This window comes from Epinephelus fuscoguttatus, linkage group LG14, assembly GCF_011397635.1.
Source record: "Epinephelus fuscoguttatus linkage group LG14, E.fuscoguttatus.final_Chr_v1".
In the NCBI taxonomy this organism is placed as follows: domain Eukaryota; kingdom Metazoa; phylum Chordata; class Actinopteri; order Perciformes; family Serranidae; genus Epinephelus; species Epinephelus fuscoguttatus.
In genome coordinates this window covers 22029580-22046851 of record NC_064765.1, presented here as the reverse complement: position 1 = coordinate 22046851, position 17272 = coordinate 22029580, and the positions used below count along the sequence as shown (strand labels likewise).

The window sequence follows — 17272 nt, the reverse complement described above, 5'->3', positions numbered from 1 at the left end:
TGAGCATCATCAGGGAGGGTCCACCAAGCCAGGTCATGTTCATCGTTGAGCTGTGATGCAATTCATGTCAGCAGAATATGGCCTTCACTTTGTAAAATGTCAGCGAAATCTAATTGGGGCAGTGGTTACTTATTCTGTGAAAGTGTTGGGGTGCAGGTGTGTGTGGTTAAAACTTTTTAAAGCTTGGTAGTATTTGTAGAAGTCAACATAGTATCTGACATCAGTCATGTACACCAAAAGTAGGGCTACGTGATGTGCAAAAAATTGACAGATACTGTGATATGAGTTGTGATTTTAGTGGGGATGGAATTTTTTTCATTTCATTTTCACTGTAAAAACTTGCTGGGGTCTGTACCAAACAAGTATGTTCCTTAACGTCTGGAATATAAGTTGTAGGCCAGGGCATCTCTGTAGCACCCCAGTCCTTCATTAGTAGTGGTATCTTGTGACATGTTTTACTGTTATCAAAATTGCAGCTCTTGGAGTTTGGATATTGCACTTGGCCAATAATTGGCCATTTTATAATATAAAACTGCCTAAATGTGAGCAGCTACAGCTCCTAACAGATTGCTAATTATATTCACTTTAAGGTATTCTGTTTGATGTGGACATACCAAAAGACATAATAGCCCATCTCCAGTAATTACTTAGCTCAAGTAAAAGAGGGGTGCTGAGTTATGTTCAGCTACATATGTTCCCCAGGGTAGTAAAGACTGCTGTCGTTAATGGATATTGGACACAGTACAGTGCATTGACTTAGTAAACACAGCACATACAGCAGCATAGTAACAATTGTTGCTAAGTCCTGGGAGCTCAGTGTTGACAAGTACTCGTCAGTTAAAGTGCTTTCAGCAATTGAAGAGGAAATCATCCAGCCTTTTCTCTCAGTCTCTTTCTCTGATTTTCTCTTTTAATGCCGTCTCTTGTCTTCTTGTCTGGGGGGGGGGGCCTTTTCCCCCTTATGCTTTGAGGTTATTTTTTTCCTCTCGCTGTGCTAACGATATAAGCACACCCAGAAAGAGCCTTGTCCTGGGAATAGTCCCAAAGTAAGCAGGGGCTTTGTTTCCCACTGTGCATTCAGTCACTCCTGGGAGAGTAGGTCCTCGCAAACCCTCAGCTCGGGGTACCCAGGGACTCGCTCAGCCCCCTGGCCTTCCCCAGAACTCTTTTCCAGGACTACCTGTTGAAGTTTTTTCCCCACTTTTACAAATCAGCATAAACACACCTTATTTTTAGCTTTGCTGTCGCTGCCAATTTAGAAAGCTCCGTTTACTCAGACCACCAGAGGTATTTTTCAATTTACACCGGTGACTGTGTCGCCCGAGATGCACCCAATGCCAGTCAGTGCCTGTAGTGTCATGGCTGCATCAGAGCGAAGATAATGGTAGCCGTTGTAATGCTTTGGCCTTATTATACAAGTCTGTGCACAAAGCTGTCTTCTTCTTTCTCTTAGACTGTTGACTGAATGATGCCGTTTCTAATTTCAGATGATGCATTTGGAACCATGCTATTCGGTATATTTTCTCTTGTCTTGTGTTGTCCTGTAATTAATTTGAGCCCAATCTCACTGAAGCCAAAGACAAATATACACGTTAAGACATTACAGTAAATGAATGAATTAATCTTATTGAAGAAGAGCAATGTTTTGCTAGAGACACAGATAACGAGAGCGATTAGGCGAGATGGTAATAAAGGGATGTCGTGTGAAAGGAAGTGGTGGTACAGTAATGGAACATCTTTACTGCTTTACCGTCTCGCACTGCTGTTACTTCAAAATCGAAATTGTGTTTCCTTGCAGATTAGGTGTTCAGCTCGAGCTTTGTTTGTGTTTCATGCATTTGTGGTTGTTTTTGTTGTTTTAGCTTCAAGGGTGGGCAGAGTGTTGCTGTCATGTGGATATCAAGTCAGTTGAACCTTCTCTAGAAGGCTGGTGTAGAAAATAGCTGCAGATTTATCTCTTACAGCCAATTGAATCACCTAACCTTGTCCCTGTGATCTGACAGACAAACTGATCCTGACCATAACAACTCAACCTTGGATATCCAAGGATGAGTTAAGTCAAGGCTTTTTCTGGCAGAATAAACCATCAGTTCATGTCGTTGACAGCCTCATTACAAGCTAAGTCACACATTTGTTGTCTGTAAAAACAGATGTGTTGGTCTAATGGCTGTGTACTAGAGCTGAAACAATTAGTTGATCGGCAGAATCTGTTTGTTTTGGATTGCTTGTTGAAATAAACCAGATGCATGAAGGTGTCACCTTGGGTTTTCGGGATATTGTGTTGAGCATTTCCTTGGTTTTCTTGTCAGATCAATCCATAATGAAAATAGTTATTGGTAACAACATTAACAACATGAGTAGTGTGTTTAAATGAACTGTGGTAAACTTCCCTCCATTTCACCAGTTCTAACCGGCTCATGTCTCTGCTCAAATCCAGATTTTTGCTCACTCTAGGGCTGTTGCTCAAACTACAGATTGTTCTTCTGCATTTTCTTATGCCCCCCACCATGGACCCAAAAAGTATAGAAGCAGATAGAGAGAAAGAGATGTCTTCTCTCTCTCTCTCTCAAACTCCAATCAAATTGTACAATGAGGCAGAGCTGATTGAATATATACCAAGATTCTGTTCGTGCATTGTAGGGCTGTACCTGACTCGGACGTCATGTCAGTCAAATCAGATATGGCTGTTCAATACGAATATTCGACAATTGATTCCTTTTTTTTCCATATGAAGTTGGAGAGTTTGAACAGGATTTCAGCATTCAGTGTGATGGCAACATTCACGAAATATAGTAAACAAGTTAACTGCGCTAAAGATGAATCAGAAATGTGCAACATTTTTTGCAGATACTAGATTTCAAACTCAAGCCAGAGACTGTATCGTATTAAGTTGCTGTGAGCTGTGAATTCACAGCTTCCTCTCTTCCTTGGTGCAGCTTCCTCCATGTCCACAGCGGCCTGTATCGAAGAGCACTCACTCTGCAGCAAAATCTAGGGAGAACTTTTTGGTCCCTAGATTTTGCTGCAGAGTGAGCGCTCTTCGATACAGGCTGCTGTGGACATAAAAGTTCTCAGAAATAATCTCCACTGCACGCTGACTGGCAAAAAAAAAAAAAAAAAAAAATCTGCTCGACTTGAAGCAGTCTCAGTTGACTGAAGGTTCTCTAACTGATGATATGAATCTCCAACTTTTAGGGGGAAACCCTAGTTTGTGAACAGGAAGTGGACGCAATACTGTTGCCCGTATTGTGAGAAATGAAGGCCGTAAAAACTTAGATCAAGCGATAAGATTTCGCAGTGCTGATGAAATATAATTCAAGATTCTGTTACTGTGCTGCCTACTTTTCTCCTTAAATGATTTTAGAAACACATTTAAGCTTACTTTCATACAAGATTGTTTGTTACTATTCAGCCGCCATATTGTTTTCGGGATGAGTAACTTGCATTATGTTACATACCATCAGGAGAGTTTATTGGTCTGGTGTGGTGCAGTGCATTGTGGTAGTTGTAGGTTTTCTACTTTTTCAGCAAAGAGAATGCCACAGCCCTTTCCTCTGTTCTCTCTGGTCATATAGCACCAATTTCAAAAGTATTTGCATCTTTTACTGCATAGACAACCTAGTTTTATGAAGACACCATGTTTCTAGCAGTTAAATAAATCTCTAAAATGTACTTAATCAAAAATTTTACAAAGAGGTCAAAATGCACATTGCACATTGCACTTCCCCACTGATGTATGGTATTTGCCACAAGAGGCTTGATCCTCCAGTGGGTTGTAAGTGATTATGACGTCACCCTGTGTGGTCTTTTCTAAATCTGGCAGCCCCAGGGACCTCATTTTATATTTCCATTTCTAGTGTGGGAAAGCCACATGTATACCCACCAAGACTGACAGAACTGAAAAAGAACAGATTGTTCTTTTGAATGACTTTACATGATTGCCCCTTTAGCCTCCGGCATCTTTCCACTCCAGCTCTTTTTTTAAGTAGCCCATTATCGCGCTCACCTTGTCTCTACTTTTCATCCCGCCCCATGCTTTCTCGCCCTCATCCAAGCGATTTTGTAGCAGCTCATCAATACTGACCCCATAGCCCTGAGCTCATGAGAGCCATTCACTCAGCGCTCTGTACATTAGCTTGTCTGTATCACAGAGCTGATGAGATTAACTCACCAGGCTCGGCCTTGAAAAAGCCAATATTCGCTCTCTGGGAGAGAACCCATCACAGCAAATGGCCATCGTTTGAGTGGGCTGTCCATAGAAAGTTATTGAGTTACTGTTTTTATTATATGGTAAGTGCCTAGGAATTTAAAGTTAATTTCCGGCATGCTACTGTATCTCACCCACATATTGATCCTCTGGAGCCTGACAAACAAGATATTGTCTTTAGGTGGTATTAATTGGTCCACCAGTGGAACACCATCCAAAGAATACTGATTGGTGGCCATTATTTGCAATTAGTATGAAGGTTGTTTGGTGATTTGAATTCAGCATGGAGATGATGATGGATGAGATAATCATCAGTTTGACCAACATGATGGATCAAGACTCCTTAGCCATTCTTAGTAGGGCTTGTCTGAAGTCTCTCTTCTTCTTCTGCTGAGTCACTTTAGTCAAGCACATTTATTAGTGGTTAAATTTAATATTGTACTCAACAAAGTGAATTAATTGATAAAAAGACAGTTGCCTCATTAGCTTCCAGTGCTCAACAGTCATCCGTAGTGACTCCAGGGATCCTGAGGAGACGGCTATTAGCCTAATGAGTTCCCAGTTTGACCCTCCGTATGGTTTTTGGCTGGAGATTGACGGTCATGTTGATCCTCTCTCATGTTAGTCTTCTACTTCATGCGAGGTGCGGCCAACAGACACATATGTTTCTCTTACACAGAGGTGTCGAGTGCTGCACGCCATACTAAATAAATCATTCATCACGTCTGTCTGCACTCTGGGCTAGTCTGACAACAAAGCAAAAGCCAGGTGAGATTAGATCCAGCTGAGGGCAACTAGAAAGAGAGATCTAAAGGATGAAGCGGCTCCATGGCAAAACCTCACCAGGCACAGAGACAAATAACTGCTGCAAAACAATGGTTGATAAAGTTTGTGTGCACTGTATTTGTGCACAGTTATTTTTGAAAACAGAGGTACACATATGAGCTTTGTCCCTGCTGTTTGCTGAAACTCACCATTTTTAGATTTCCCTGGGGTAAAGCTTGGGCCCACCATGGAGCTACATCAAAGCTGAAAATACATTGGCCCTGAAGTACTTTCCCTCCAGGATCCAGCGTGTTTTTTATGCTGTCCGTCACCACCATGGCCCATCGCTCGCACTCAGTCCCAGAGGAACTTGCAAAGACGTCAGCTGACATTTCTGCTTTTAGCATTTAGCAGGACATCAGTGACTTTACCACTGGGTTTTTGGATGAGCTCTAAAGCGGGGTCATCCTGTCTACGCACGGCAAGAGGAGAGCTTCATCCTCTGCGATGTGTCTTTGCCAGTGGGTGTTGACCCCCGCGATGTAGAGTCCTGCTTTTGTGGAGGGGCCAGGCTGTGGATGGGCCCTCTGTGTTGTGTAAGCGAGAGATTAAAAGCCGTGCCTCAGCGGAGTGGAGTACAGACTAATTCCCTTCTACCCTGCATGCTGACACTGCTAACCAGTCAGAAAAGACCTGCTCCTGTTTTTACCAGCACGCCGTACCTCACACCACTCCTGTCACAACTGCTGCTCATAGTGTTGCAGACCCAGTGATAGTTTATCCACAGGTGACAACACGTTTTACGAGTATTGACTTACAGCAGCCAAACAGCGCTATTAAGGTCATGGCAGCATGTTTGTGTATTTTATTCATCTGCCATATGTCACACTTCTGTCTACCACATGATTCCTGATAAACCAGCTCAACTGCCGAGACATTGAGTCACCAAAACGTCTGCAGCAGTGTCTTAAACTAACTTTTTGATTCACTGGCCAAGGGGGCTGGGAGATGAAAACAATCCCTCAGTACTTTTCACTGAGATAACAAGGCATAACATTGGATAGATTGCCGATTTTTCCGCATTGTGGGGAGTGTGTGCAGATGAACAGTGTTTTGCTCCCCCTCGTGCCGGCCACACTAGGAGCTAGTGGCACAGGGGCACCTGAACACTGCTGGGCACCTTAAAACTGTTCATCTGCACACTTTCCCCACACCACAGTGGCACACACCTGGTTGTAAATCGGTAAAGTATACCTTTTAAAGAAGAGGGCAGCGCATAATTTGAAGTGAAGTTATTTGAAGGTAATAATTTCAAGCCTGAGTACAATTCATGACTCAAAATTCTACTTAAGTATTTGCTGTTAAATGTACCCAAGGATCAAACATGAGAGTACATTTGAAGGTTGTGTAAACCTAGTAGATGAAATATCATTTTAATTAACGTAAACCTCCTCATCAGACTTCTCAATCTCCGCTGTAATCACCCTCTTCTTTAACGAAGTAGCTGATGTTCTGGTGCCAGAAAACAAGGAGCGCTCGAGAAAGTCCGTTTCACGGTTATGTTTAGACTCGCATAAAAACACATCTGGGGGTGTGTGTGTGTGTGTGTGTGTGTGTGTGTGTGTGTGTGTGAATCTCCAACACTGACGACAAAAGCAGCATGCCCATTAATGACACAAAACTTTTACATAGCTATTTTTGTATGGCTAATAGCCTTCTGAGATTTATTTACCAAATGAAAAATCGACCCTTATTTGGAGCTTGGCAGGTTTTAATTTTGGACCCTGCTTGAGTTTGTCTTTAAACCCAGGCTTTACCATTTTAGTTTATGTATTTATACTGGTTGATTCAGATGAAGTATTGCCACTGTAGCTTTGCCACCTCCTGAAGCTGGTTTTTGAGTCCTACAGTGCATCATAACTTCTTATCAACAGTGGTCTAGTGTGTAAATACTTAATCAGCCACTGTCTTCTACAGTAACGTCTGCTACTAAAGAATAACTGTGCACTTGTCTGACTTTATATATATAGAAAAATACCAAATTACATGTACTGTGGTAGACGATTTTATCCATATTGCCCACACCTAACCTCAGCCCTCCATGCAGTCAATTTGAAAATGTTTTCTGTGTGTAAATTCCAGCAAACCGACCAGACTCCCAGGACACTTTCAGCCTCATTGCCTTGTATATGTTTTTGCAGCTCGCGTTGGCATATTGCTTTTGAGCTGAAGGGCGTGTTTCTACAGGCAGGAGGAATGGAGGAGAATGAGATCCAGCAGTGTTAAGATGGACAGGGAAAGACATGCAGTGTTGATGTAGCATAATGAGCTCTTAAGGAAATGCAGCCTGACTGAAACATTACAGGGTGTGTGCTGGTATTTCTTTGCGTGTTAGCATGCTGTGCACAGACTGTGTGATGTGTAGTATAGGTTATGCCTGCTTAACACAAGAAAAAGCCCATATTCCATGCCGCGCCTCTGTCAAAACAAAGTCTTACTTAATACAACTTGACTTTTTGTTCTTCCTGCTGCACCCAGTGTGAAGAACATGGTCTCTAAATCAATTGATATTTAACAGATTTACCACTCTGCGCAATTGACTTTTCAGGGCAGGACCAAGGGTACGCTAATCAGTCATCCATCCATCACATTTCTCACAATTATTAACCAGGAGATGTTAGCTTAACCGACAGGTATACTGCGGCCAACCCTGAACCAACTGAAACTCTGTACAGTTTTACAGGTCTTGCATTGATCCACACCAGTGTGATTAAGGTGTGTTCGCTCTCAGTTTGCGTACGGTCTGGATAGCAGGAAGGACAGTGGGGTCCTGCCCAGCTCTGAGTTATTTGCACAGGTGTTGCAGAGTTGTCTTTTGTCTGTAACAATCAGGTGATTCACATGTGCTGATTAGCTAATGGGTTAGTGTATGACTGCTTTATGCAACCGCAGCGCTACAACCAACACAATACGCTCTCTTTGACACAGTCTTGTCAGTGCAGTGTTAATGTGTTTGCTCTGGCTTCAGTTGTCTGTTAGTCCTGTGATTTCATTTTACACATTCAAGAATTCATGATGTGCTGTTAGATTATTTGTCACAGTGTTTGCCTAATAAATCAAGAAAGCCACAGTTGTATTACTGCTGTTAGAAAACACAGAGCCTAAGCCAGAGATATGTGATGATGAGTTTGTCTCAAAGTAAAAAACCTCATGGCTGTTTTTCATTAATATTATGCCTTGCCACGTATTGAAGGCTGCTTTATCTGTCTCTCTGACTGTCTGTTTGTCCTTTCACACAACCCTGCCTCCTAAATTCAGAAGGTCCCTTATGTAGCGACAGAAAAAGCAGTCACAACTCCAAGCACTCTCACGTTTTCTGACTTTAAAAGTTGTCTCTCACACACAACTTGACTTCCTTTGTCCAACAAACTGGACACTTTCAGCCACAATATAGGCCTTCTGTGAATTGGACTTTGCAATTACATCAGCAGAGGACTCGCTGAAGTCTAGCATCTCTCCATCTCTCCATCTCATGGAGCGTACTTGTACGCGTGTGTGTGTGTGTGTGTGTGTGTGTGTGTGTGTGTGTGTGTAAGCGCTGACCTACATAAGTCTTATCTTACTCGGAGAGCTGCTTTGACTACTTGTGAACTACTTGGCCAGTGCGCTCAGTCTTTCGTCTGCGGTAAACTTCAAACGAGTGCTAATTTGGCTTTTTCTCAGAGACTGTCGAATATGCTCAGCGAGACTGGAGGTCTGGCCAGAGGGAGAGAAAGTTTGTAACTCATAGTAAAATAGATGACGCCAGAAATAAATCCTGATGGTGTAATTCAAAACAAATACAACATAAACTCTGGCTGCACCAAAGTTAGAGCTATAAATGAGAGTGGGAGAAGAAGATTTAGAGTTAGTCCCCGACGCTGCTTTATAACCAACGAGGCAGAAAACAAAATATGTTTGTTTCCTAGAGCAGAGCTATGAGATGGGGGGAGAGATTACTCTTTTACTATCGACAGATTGGGAGTATAAATGAGGAGGGCAATGGCAGATTGATGATTTTCCCAAATTAGTGGTTTCTTTCTTAAAAATAAAAGCTATCTATCACACTAAAAAATAGCTTAAATTAGCTTGTAGTCAGTTTTAGTTTTGGTGAATTCTGCAGCCAGTCAGGTGCAGCTTCAGTCTCATACATATATTACAGTAATTCCTATACGTCCTAGACTTCATCACTTGTATTGCCTCCTACCTAAGCTGCCTGGCCAGTGCACTGGTGCATGTATGCCTTTAATAAAACATGCCGATACATACACACTTTCCTCTTGCATTTTTCCAACATGCAAATAAGGTGAATGCTTTGTAACAAGGGAAGGGAGATAAAAGGGAAACGCATTAAAATGGAAATTGCATAAGTTTGTCAACCAACCGCAGGCAACAGTACTTGAAGGAGGGGGAATTTTGGCAAGTTCTGACTTGAGGCCTGAACAAACTGTGGAGATTTAATAGATTTTTTTCTTTAGGTGAAAAACCTGCCATTCTGCCTCTGTGAACATGCTTTTGATTTTGTGTAAAGAATACTGTTAGCGCTACTGTTCTCCCCCTCCCCTGTCTGAGACATAAGAGATAGAGGCAACAGTGTCATAGTTTTTTTTAATTTAATTGTTAATAAATCAAACAAATAGTACAATAATGTATCACTACAGATTTAAAAATGCAATTTTTTTTTATAAATGATTTCTTTGGTAAACCATTTCTAAATGTGATAAATGAATACCTGAGTGTAGGATTGTGTTTGCACCGTGACCCTTGACCCATGTCTGTCTTTCTTTCCTTAGCTGGACCTCAGCCAGCCTCTGGAGGAGCAGGGTCCTCTGGACGTCATCATCCACAAACTGACTGACCTCATCCTGGAGGCTGACCAGAATGATTCACAGGCTGTGCTGCTGGTGCAAAGAGTACAGGTATGTGTTTTTGTCTCCCCTCGTTTCCCCGGAGCATTTATAAGTGATGTGAAGAAGACAAGTACAGAGGTCTGCAGAAGTGGGGCAGATTAAATTGGTAACTTCCTGTTTAGTAAAAACTTGTGGGTCGTAAACAATTTGAAAATAATGTGCAACTCGCCCAAACATTTATGTAATTACACAGTTTAAACAAATAGATATGGGAATGTATAAAAAATGTCTTTAAAAGAGTTTCAAAATAATACTGCATGTGGTATCGAACCTCAATACTTGTTTGTCACTGGCCAACATGTGGCTGAAGTACCAAGTATCTAAAACTGTGAAGTAGTGAAAGCTGGCATGCAGTGTCTGGTCAGGTTTGTGAAATTACTTGTGTAGTCTTTGACCAGGCAGTTCCTGATTTAAAGGTTTACTATGAAGGATTGTCAGTGAGGGTAAAAGCCAACACCGGATTCACTCTCATTTAGCATTTTGACTTGCTTTGTTTTATTTTATTTTATTTGTTCTTATTTTTTAACTTGTTTTTATTTGTTTATTTATTTATATTTTATTTTTTCAGTGCTGTCAATCTTGCATGCCTGCTGCTTATGGTCAGGCACCTACCTCTTTTTAAAGCCCCATCCTCACCCGAGCGCTATGGGGGCACACACCTATAAACATCCTGAACACAAAAAATAAAAAGAAAATAGGAAATTACAGGCAGAGGGCAGAGAGGGATTTCTTCTGTATTACTTTTTGCATAGTATGTCTTTAAATGATATTTTCCTACATTTTAGATTTTGACAGATCTCTTGTATGTCTGCTTGTGTTTCGACAACATTTAATGTCAATGAACTTTGGCTTTTTGTTAAATGAAAAAGAAAATTTTGTAACTAAACATGTTACGTATATGTATTATAACAAACATTTCAAATGATATGCACCCTTAATATCACACATAACATTTACATGATCCGTTGATCAAAAGGCCTAGCCACTGTCAGCAGGCATGGTATGGGACATTAGCTAAGTGTTCAGATACAGTTGAAATGAAGAAAGAAATGTAAAGTAGCACAGCAGCTCTACTTCAGTCAATAAACTTTTATGGACGTCAGGATTTTATGTTTACATATATACGCTCCAGTTCAAGGCATCAAGCAAAGAGCCTTAACTTAGCTCCAGGAACATAAAGGACATCAGCAGCTATATTGGAGCATATGGTGACTCATAAATGCTTCAAGTGAAAGTTCTTAAAGAGTTTCTCTTGTTCTTCCTGAAGTGAGAGAAATCTCACATGGACAGCAGGTCACAGCTCCAAATGTGGCACCGTGAACACACTTCAAAAAAACTGGCGTGTGTGTGTGTGTGTACGTGTGTGCATGTGTGTACAGTAATCCAGCAGTGTTATAGATGATGTGAAAATTAATTTTGTTCCACCAGCTCTCACTGTGACTCTGTCTCTCTCTGAATGACTCAGAGGATCTGTAATCATGATCAACGTCACGCAGTTCTGTCAGCGTGTTCCTGACTGCTCAATTAGGAAAGACAAACAGGAAGTTGGTGTGGAGCAATCACTTATACAGCAGAACCTGGTCAATATATCAACACATGGCTGCATTTGCACGCTTTAGTGGTGCTCTGGACATTTTGTAACAAATGCACACACCTGTTTTTTTTTTTTGTTTTGTTTTTTTTTGTTTGTTTTTTTTGGTAAAAAAAACCATTTGCCACAAAAGTGCTCTAGATAAGTTTGTCAGCCAGAATGACCATATTTGGGAGGATACGCATTGCTACTCCTCTACCCAGCATTGTTGTTGATCTCACTGCATCTCTTGGCAAGTCCTGCCCTCCTGTGTTATGATTGACTAGTGCTAGACCAGTTTTAGGAGGAATAATTATTTGCACATCACATAGGTGCAAGGCTAAAAAAAAAAAAAAAAACAGCGTATACTGAAGAAAGAGGTAACTCCTGCACATTTACTCCATGCCACAAATCCTTCTTGGCTCTTCATCAGGTCAAAATGTTAGAAAAGTTTAAACTACAACTGCATTTATACACAATGCACACCAATAGGCCGATGAGCTCTAGGATGGCATGTGTGGTTAGCCATTTTGAGCTACTCGGAGTGGTATTGGCAATAAACATTTCAAGAAATACATAGATAAAAGTACATAGGGAAAAAAATGCAGGCCATACTACAAAATGTTAAACATATAGCATAATTAATAAAGTGATATATCAAAATGCATCATCCCATCCCATTAAGTAAGAGGTAAAACACAAAAAATGTCAAATACATGCACAGAAACTGGGTCTAAAACACTGCCCTAAAATATAGCAAGATCAAATTCCAATGAAGGAAAAAAACACATCTGTTACATTTTACAAATTTTTGTTTTCACAGATATGTGTGTCAGGGTCTAGAAAAACACATACACGGATATGTACAGGGACAGCCATTTTACCCGGATGAAGATCCAAGACCCATGAACCTCTTTGCTCTAACCCTAACTGCCTCCAACCTTGACGTGTTAATGTAACAAGTACAAGCCAACACAGCTTTACAGCATTATTGGGGGGGGGGGGGCAACGTTAAGTAACGTGACTGCAGTGTGGTTTATGTATGGCCAAACATTAGCTTTTCACTTCTGGCGATTGCATTTAGGCTTCGAAGATCATCAAATTGAAGTTGAATTGTGAAGATTATCTTGCTGAGCAAATTGCATACGTATCATAGAGCTTATTTTCAGCAATAACCCCAAATCCCATAGGCTTTTTGATGAGGGAACCAGGGCAACACTAACTTCCACATTGGCCCACAGAGAAGCATCATCCCTGGAGCCTCACCTAACGCAAGCACACATGGAGACACACAGAAACAAAGACATGCTGTTACAGTTATTTGAAAAGGCCAAACATTTGTTGTTCATTGACAGTGCTCTCTTATTTGACCTCTAAATCTCTGTTAGTCCAACAATTTTCTCAACCAGCTCACTAATTTGAGGGTAGCATAGACCTCCTTTCTTCGCAGCTATGCCTGTAAACGCTTTTTAAGGGATCCTCAAGGACCCAGTGTGTCCTGACCCTTACTAAGGGTCTCCAGCCTGCTGTGAACATTGCACCTCAAAAGGATGGCACCCTCTAAGCATTAATACCAAGTACCCAACTGTCGGGGCAGGCTTTTCTCGGTGCAGAGAAACAGTGGTTTTAGTCCAACAGTTCACTCCTGGTACGAAGCTTGTGACTGGAGATGAAGGTTGGATCGAGAATTAGCTGGTAAGTCAACAGCTCAGTGTTGCGGCTCAGTCCTGTCTGTGCCTCTTCAGTTCTGGCTATTTACCTGAACACAGTTGTCATGTGTGATTACATTTACTTGAGATATAAGCACTGGCGCATTTCTACCATGACACATCTGTGATCATAAATAACCTTTTGTGTGGTGGAGGGAAAAAGCCTTCCTCTCTAAAATACCTCTTTATTTAAAACAAAATGTCAGGCCGTGATGTGCTCGGGTGATTCAGTGGCCTGAGGTGTGAGCCGTGTGCACAGCGGACCTGGGACAAATATTATTAGCATGATTTTGGAGCTGTAGATCATTATTGTAATCTGTGTGGGAGGCTGGTTTGAGGAACTATTAGTTTGCTGACCTTTGAATCTTTTATTAGCGTCTTTGGCCGTGTCAGCAATCTAATGGTTACATTTGGAAAGCAAAGTTGCATTTATAAGCAGTTATTGATATTTATTAAGACTTGTGGATTTTTTTTTTAATCTTGCTGCCATACAGGTGATACAAACATAATTAAAAGCTTTGTATACAACATCCGAAGCATTCATAAAGCACCAAACAACTATTTGCTATTTAAAGATATAGTGGAGTAATGGCATACTGACCAGAAGTCACATTTATTCTGTGCGCACTCATACGGTTGTTACCACTGATACTGGGATGGAACCTTGGTTAACCCTGTTAGCTCTGCTGACACTGTTGGCACTGTTTGGTGCTAGCTAGTCCAAGTTTAAGCATCTGTTTAAATGTCAAGAAAATTAGTCATTGGGAGCATCCCTAGTGCAGACAACCTAAATTAGATTCAGATCATAGATGCACTCTGAATGTGGTGTACAGCCCCTTTAAGTTTCTAGTATAGTGTGCTTCTCTGTGATCCAGCGCTTAGGTCACTCAAGCTGACAAAATAACTCACACCCATCTGGTTGTGATTCTTTTAAGTGATAAAAAAAAATACGTCCCACTACAGGTTTGATGCCTGTGGCATCACAGCCATGGCTTTCAACCAGTAGCACAGATTCGATCCTTCACTGACCATATTCTGTGAGATTTTGAACAGTCTTTTTTCCCTATGGAAACAGATCTGCCCGTAAAAACGAACAGAAAATGTGCAGCCTTCACGCCCACTCGCTTACACCCACACCGACATACGTCTGGCTCTTTTCCTCTCTAACACCTGCTAGCCGGCGCTCATCTCCATCTCACCTCCCCCTCTTGTCTGTGTTTGAATGCGATTCTTCTTCTGAGATGCAGAACTCAGCAAATGACAGTCCTTATCAGCAGAGTATTCCTCTGAACTCCTGGAAGATTAGTTTGGATTTATTTTTCGGCAGAAGCCTGTTTGACTTACATAACTGCTCAACTGGCTTTGATCAGCATTGGCCGTTACAGTCTAGCAAATCCTACAGATGGGTCCTCCATGTCAAAGCAAAGGCATTTGTTTACATGCTGCCTGCGTCAGTGTGTGTATGTATCATGAGAGCCGCTTCACAAATGACATTTTTTTTTCAACACTGTACGTGTGTGGTTGATGTCTGACACTGTCGCGTGTGTTTAATTTCATGCTTACGTGTATGACAGCGGGGCTGGGGTGTTTTTCAAAGGACTGTGATGTGAGCGGGCAGGCTGTTTGTGTAATGTGCAGGCCAGCCAGCTCCACCTGACAGCGTTTGTGAATCAGTAAAAATTGCTCAGAAGGGACGGTTGGCAGTGAAATCCACAGAGCAGAGATAGAAATGTGGAGAGCATGTAGAACTGCAAAGTGGAAAGGAGGTGGTGCGAGGACAGAGCCAGAGGAGAGCCGACGAAAGAAGCGAAGGGGAGTGCAGTTATGTAAAATAGCAAATCTCACGCTGACCTAACAGCCGGCCATGCAGAGATGTAGTGATGTAACCTGCGCAGACCCGCTGGCATACATCTCACGCTGTCTCTGGCTCTCACACATATACAGAGTGAGGCATGGTGACCCTTCAACTCAGTGTTTGTATTTGTAGTTTGCCTACTTCAATATGTTTGTCTAACAATCCTAATCTGTATGGATGTATTTGTGTGCATGTCATGTGTCATGACAGATGGTTGATTGTGGTGTGAAACCTCCATATGCTGATGTGCAGCCCCCCCATGTTTGCACACTTTTTCTTACAGTAACACACCCTCATTCACATTTCTTTATTGATTAAAATGGATGCACCCATTGTGAAATTCTGGATCGATCTTTGAAAATAACACTTTAGCCGATAGCTGATACAGATATTTTTGTGTTGTTGTTTTTGTTGTTTTAAAGTCATTTATCTCTTCATTACAATATCTTTGAACGAGCACAAATTCAATCATGCACATTTATTTAACAACCTTTAATATAATACGTGTTTATCCAAGTTTCCTGCCAAAAACTAAATGTTGATAATGTTATAATTTCCCTTTGCCCAATACTCATTCTTACTGAATAGGGCTTGAATGCATCATAATGTAACTATATGCAGCCTCTGTGAACTGTGAGTTTCAGCACCAGTTGTTAACAGCTAATGTTAACTAGCTCTCCTCCTCCTGCAGATTTTAACACAGATTCATTGTTCACAACGTGGCATGATCAGAGAAAAATAGTGTTCCCTGATGTGCCCACAGTGAATTTACTGAGTCCTTTAACCCCAAATGCATCCTGGGGAAGGTTTTTTTTTCCATCCCAAACACGTCTTTTGTCCCCTGGGCTATGAGACAGTTAATTTTGAGCCCTGTGTTTTAGTCTGTGCAAAACTAGCATGACACAACAGAAAAACATCAGCGGCTGCCATTGGTAAATGTCATCCTATTTGGCAATAGGCTAATGGCAGCAAAAAGGCAAATATCAGCTGACAAGGATGTTTGGCTGATAAATCGGTGCATCCCTATGATTTATCTGTCACTTATTTTCTCACCAATTGAAATCAATAAATGTGTCGAGTCTGAACAGTTTAAGAAAATAGAGAAAAATGCCCTGAGCTCAAAGAAACCTCTTCAGCAGTAGCAGTTTTCCAAGAGAAGTGCCTTTAACAATTAATTATCAGAATTTGTTGACAATTAATTTTCTGTTAATGGGTAAATCGTTGATTGAGTAATTGTCTCAGTGATAGACACACACTTGTAGCTTCTAGTGTTGCAGAAAAAAAATAAAAAGGATTTATGAAAAATGCATCCAGTCACCACAATCTGAGGAGATGCTACTTACACCTTGTAGGATGGGTAGCGTGTCACAATCATGTCCGGTTTAGAAAGACTTTAATGTTGTTTAATACTTCTTTTGTTTGTTTTTTTAAAGGACATAAAATGTTGTTAAAATGTTTGCATCTCTGTGTTCCAGGACTACATCGATGCCCACCCTGAGACCATCGTCCTGGACCCCCTTCCAGCCATCCGTACTCTGCTGGATCGCTGCAAGTCCTACCAGCTCATCCACAGGCTAGAGAGCTGTATGCAAGGTAAGATGTTTCATGTAACTTGGTGACACTTGTGCATATCAGGCTTCCTCTGCCTGGCTCTCAATAACCGTCTTAACGTACTGTCCGCTTAATGACAGGCAGCACAAGTAGTAACTACATCAGTATGCCTTCAGTACCATTTGTTTCAGAAGAAATGCAGATTAACACACAGTTTATGTACACATATCTTAAACTAATGCAGACTAATACACAAGCCCATGAAGTTTATAATTTTAGAGAGGTGTTGACTCAGTTTTTATTGTCATTTTGGTAGCTACACCTTTAGTGCTGTTGAATTATAACAGCGTGACACTTGAAGCACTACAAACTGTAGCCTCCAAAATGTCCTCAAAGCTAAATCAGTCCCAAAATCAACAAAAACTAAATGTTCAAAATCAATGAAAGTAAAATGAACAGCTGGACTGTTGTATCAGACTACATTTGTTTCAGCTAGGTGTACCTAATTAACTGGGAACTGAGTGGTTTGATGCTGTGTCATTTCACTGTGTGACCAGGCTCTTACTGTCTGTGTTGAGTCAATACACAACGTGTCACAGGATCAAATTAAACAAACACCGTTAATGTCTCTGTTCCTCTCTGAGTCCTCATTATTACATAAAAGCA

At 41.3% G+C, this 17272-nt stretch overlaps 1 protein-coding gene across 1 annotated transcript in view; it reads left to right on the top strand.

Moving 5' to 3' along the window:
• itpk1b (inositol-tetrakisphosphate 1-kinase b) overlaps positions 1–17272 on the top strand; it is a 38951-nt gene that overhangs the window by 6970 nt on the left and 14709 nt on the right. Inside the window, exons 4-5 of the mRNA XM_049595474.1 lie at positions 9805–9930; positions 16531–16648. Coding sequence (XP_049451431.1) covers positions 9805–9930; positions 16531–16648 — 244 coding nt within the window. The remainder of the gene's footprint in view (positions 1–9804; positions 9931–16530; positions 16649–17272) is intronic.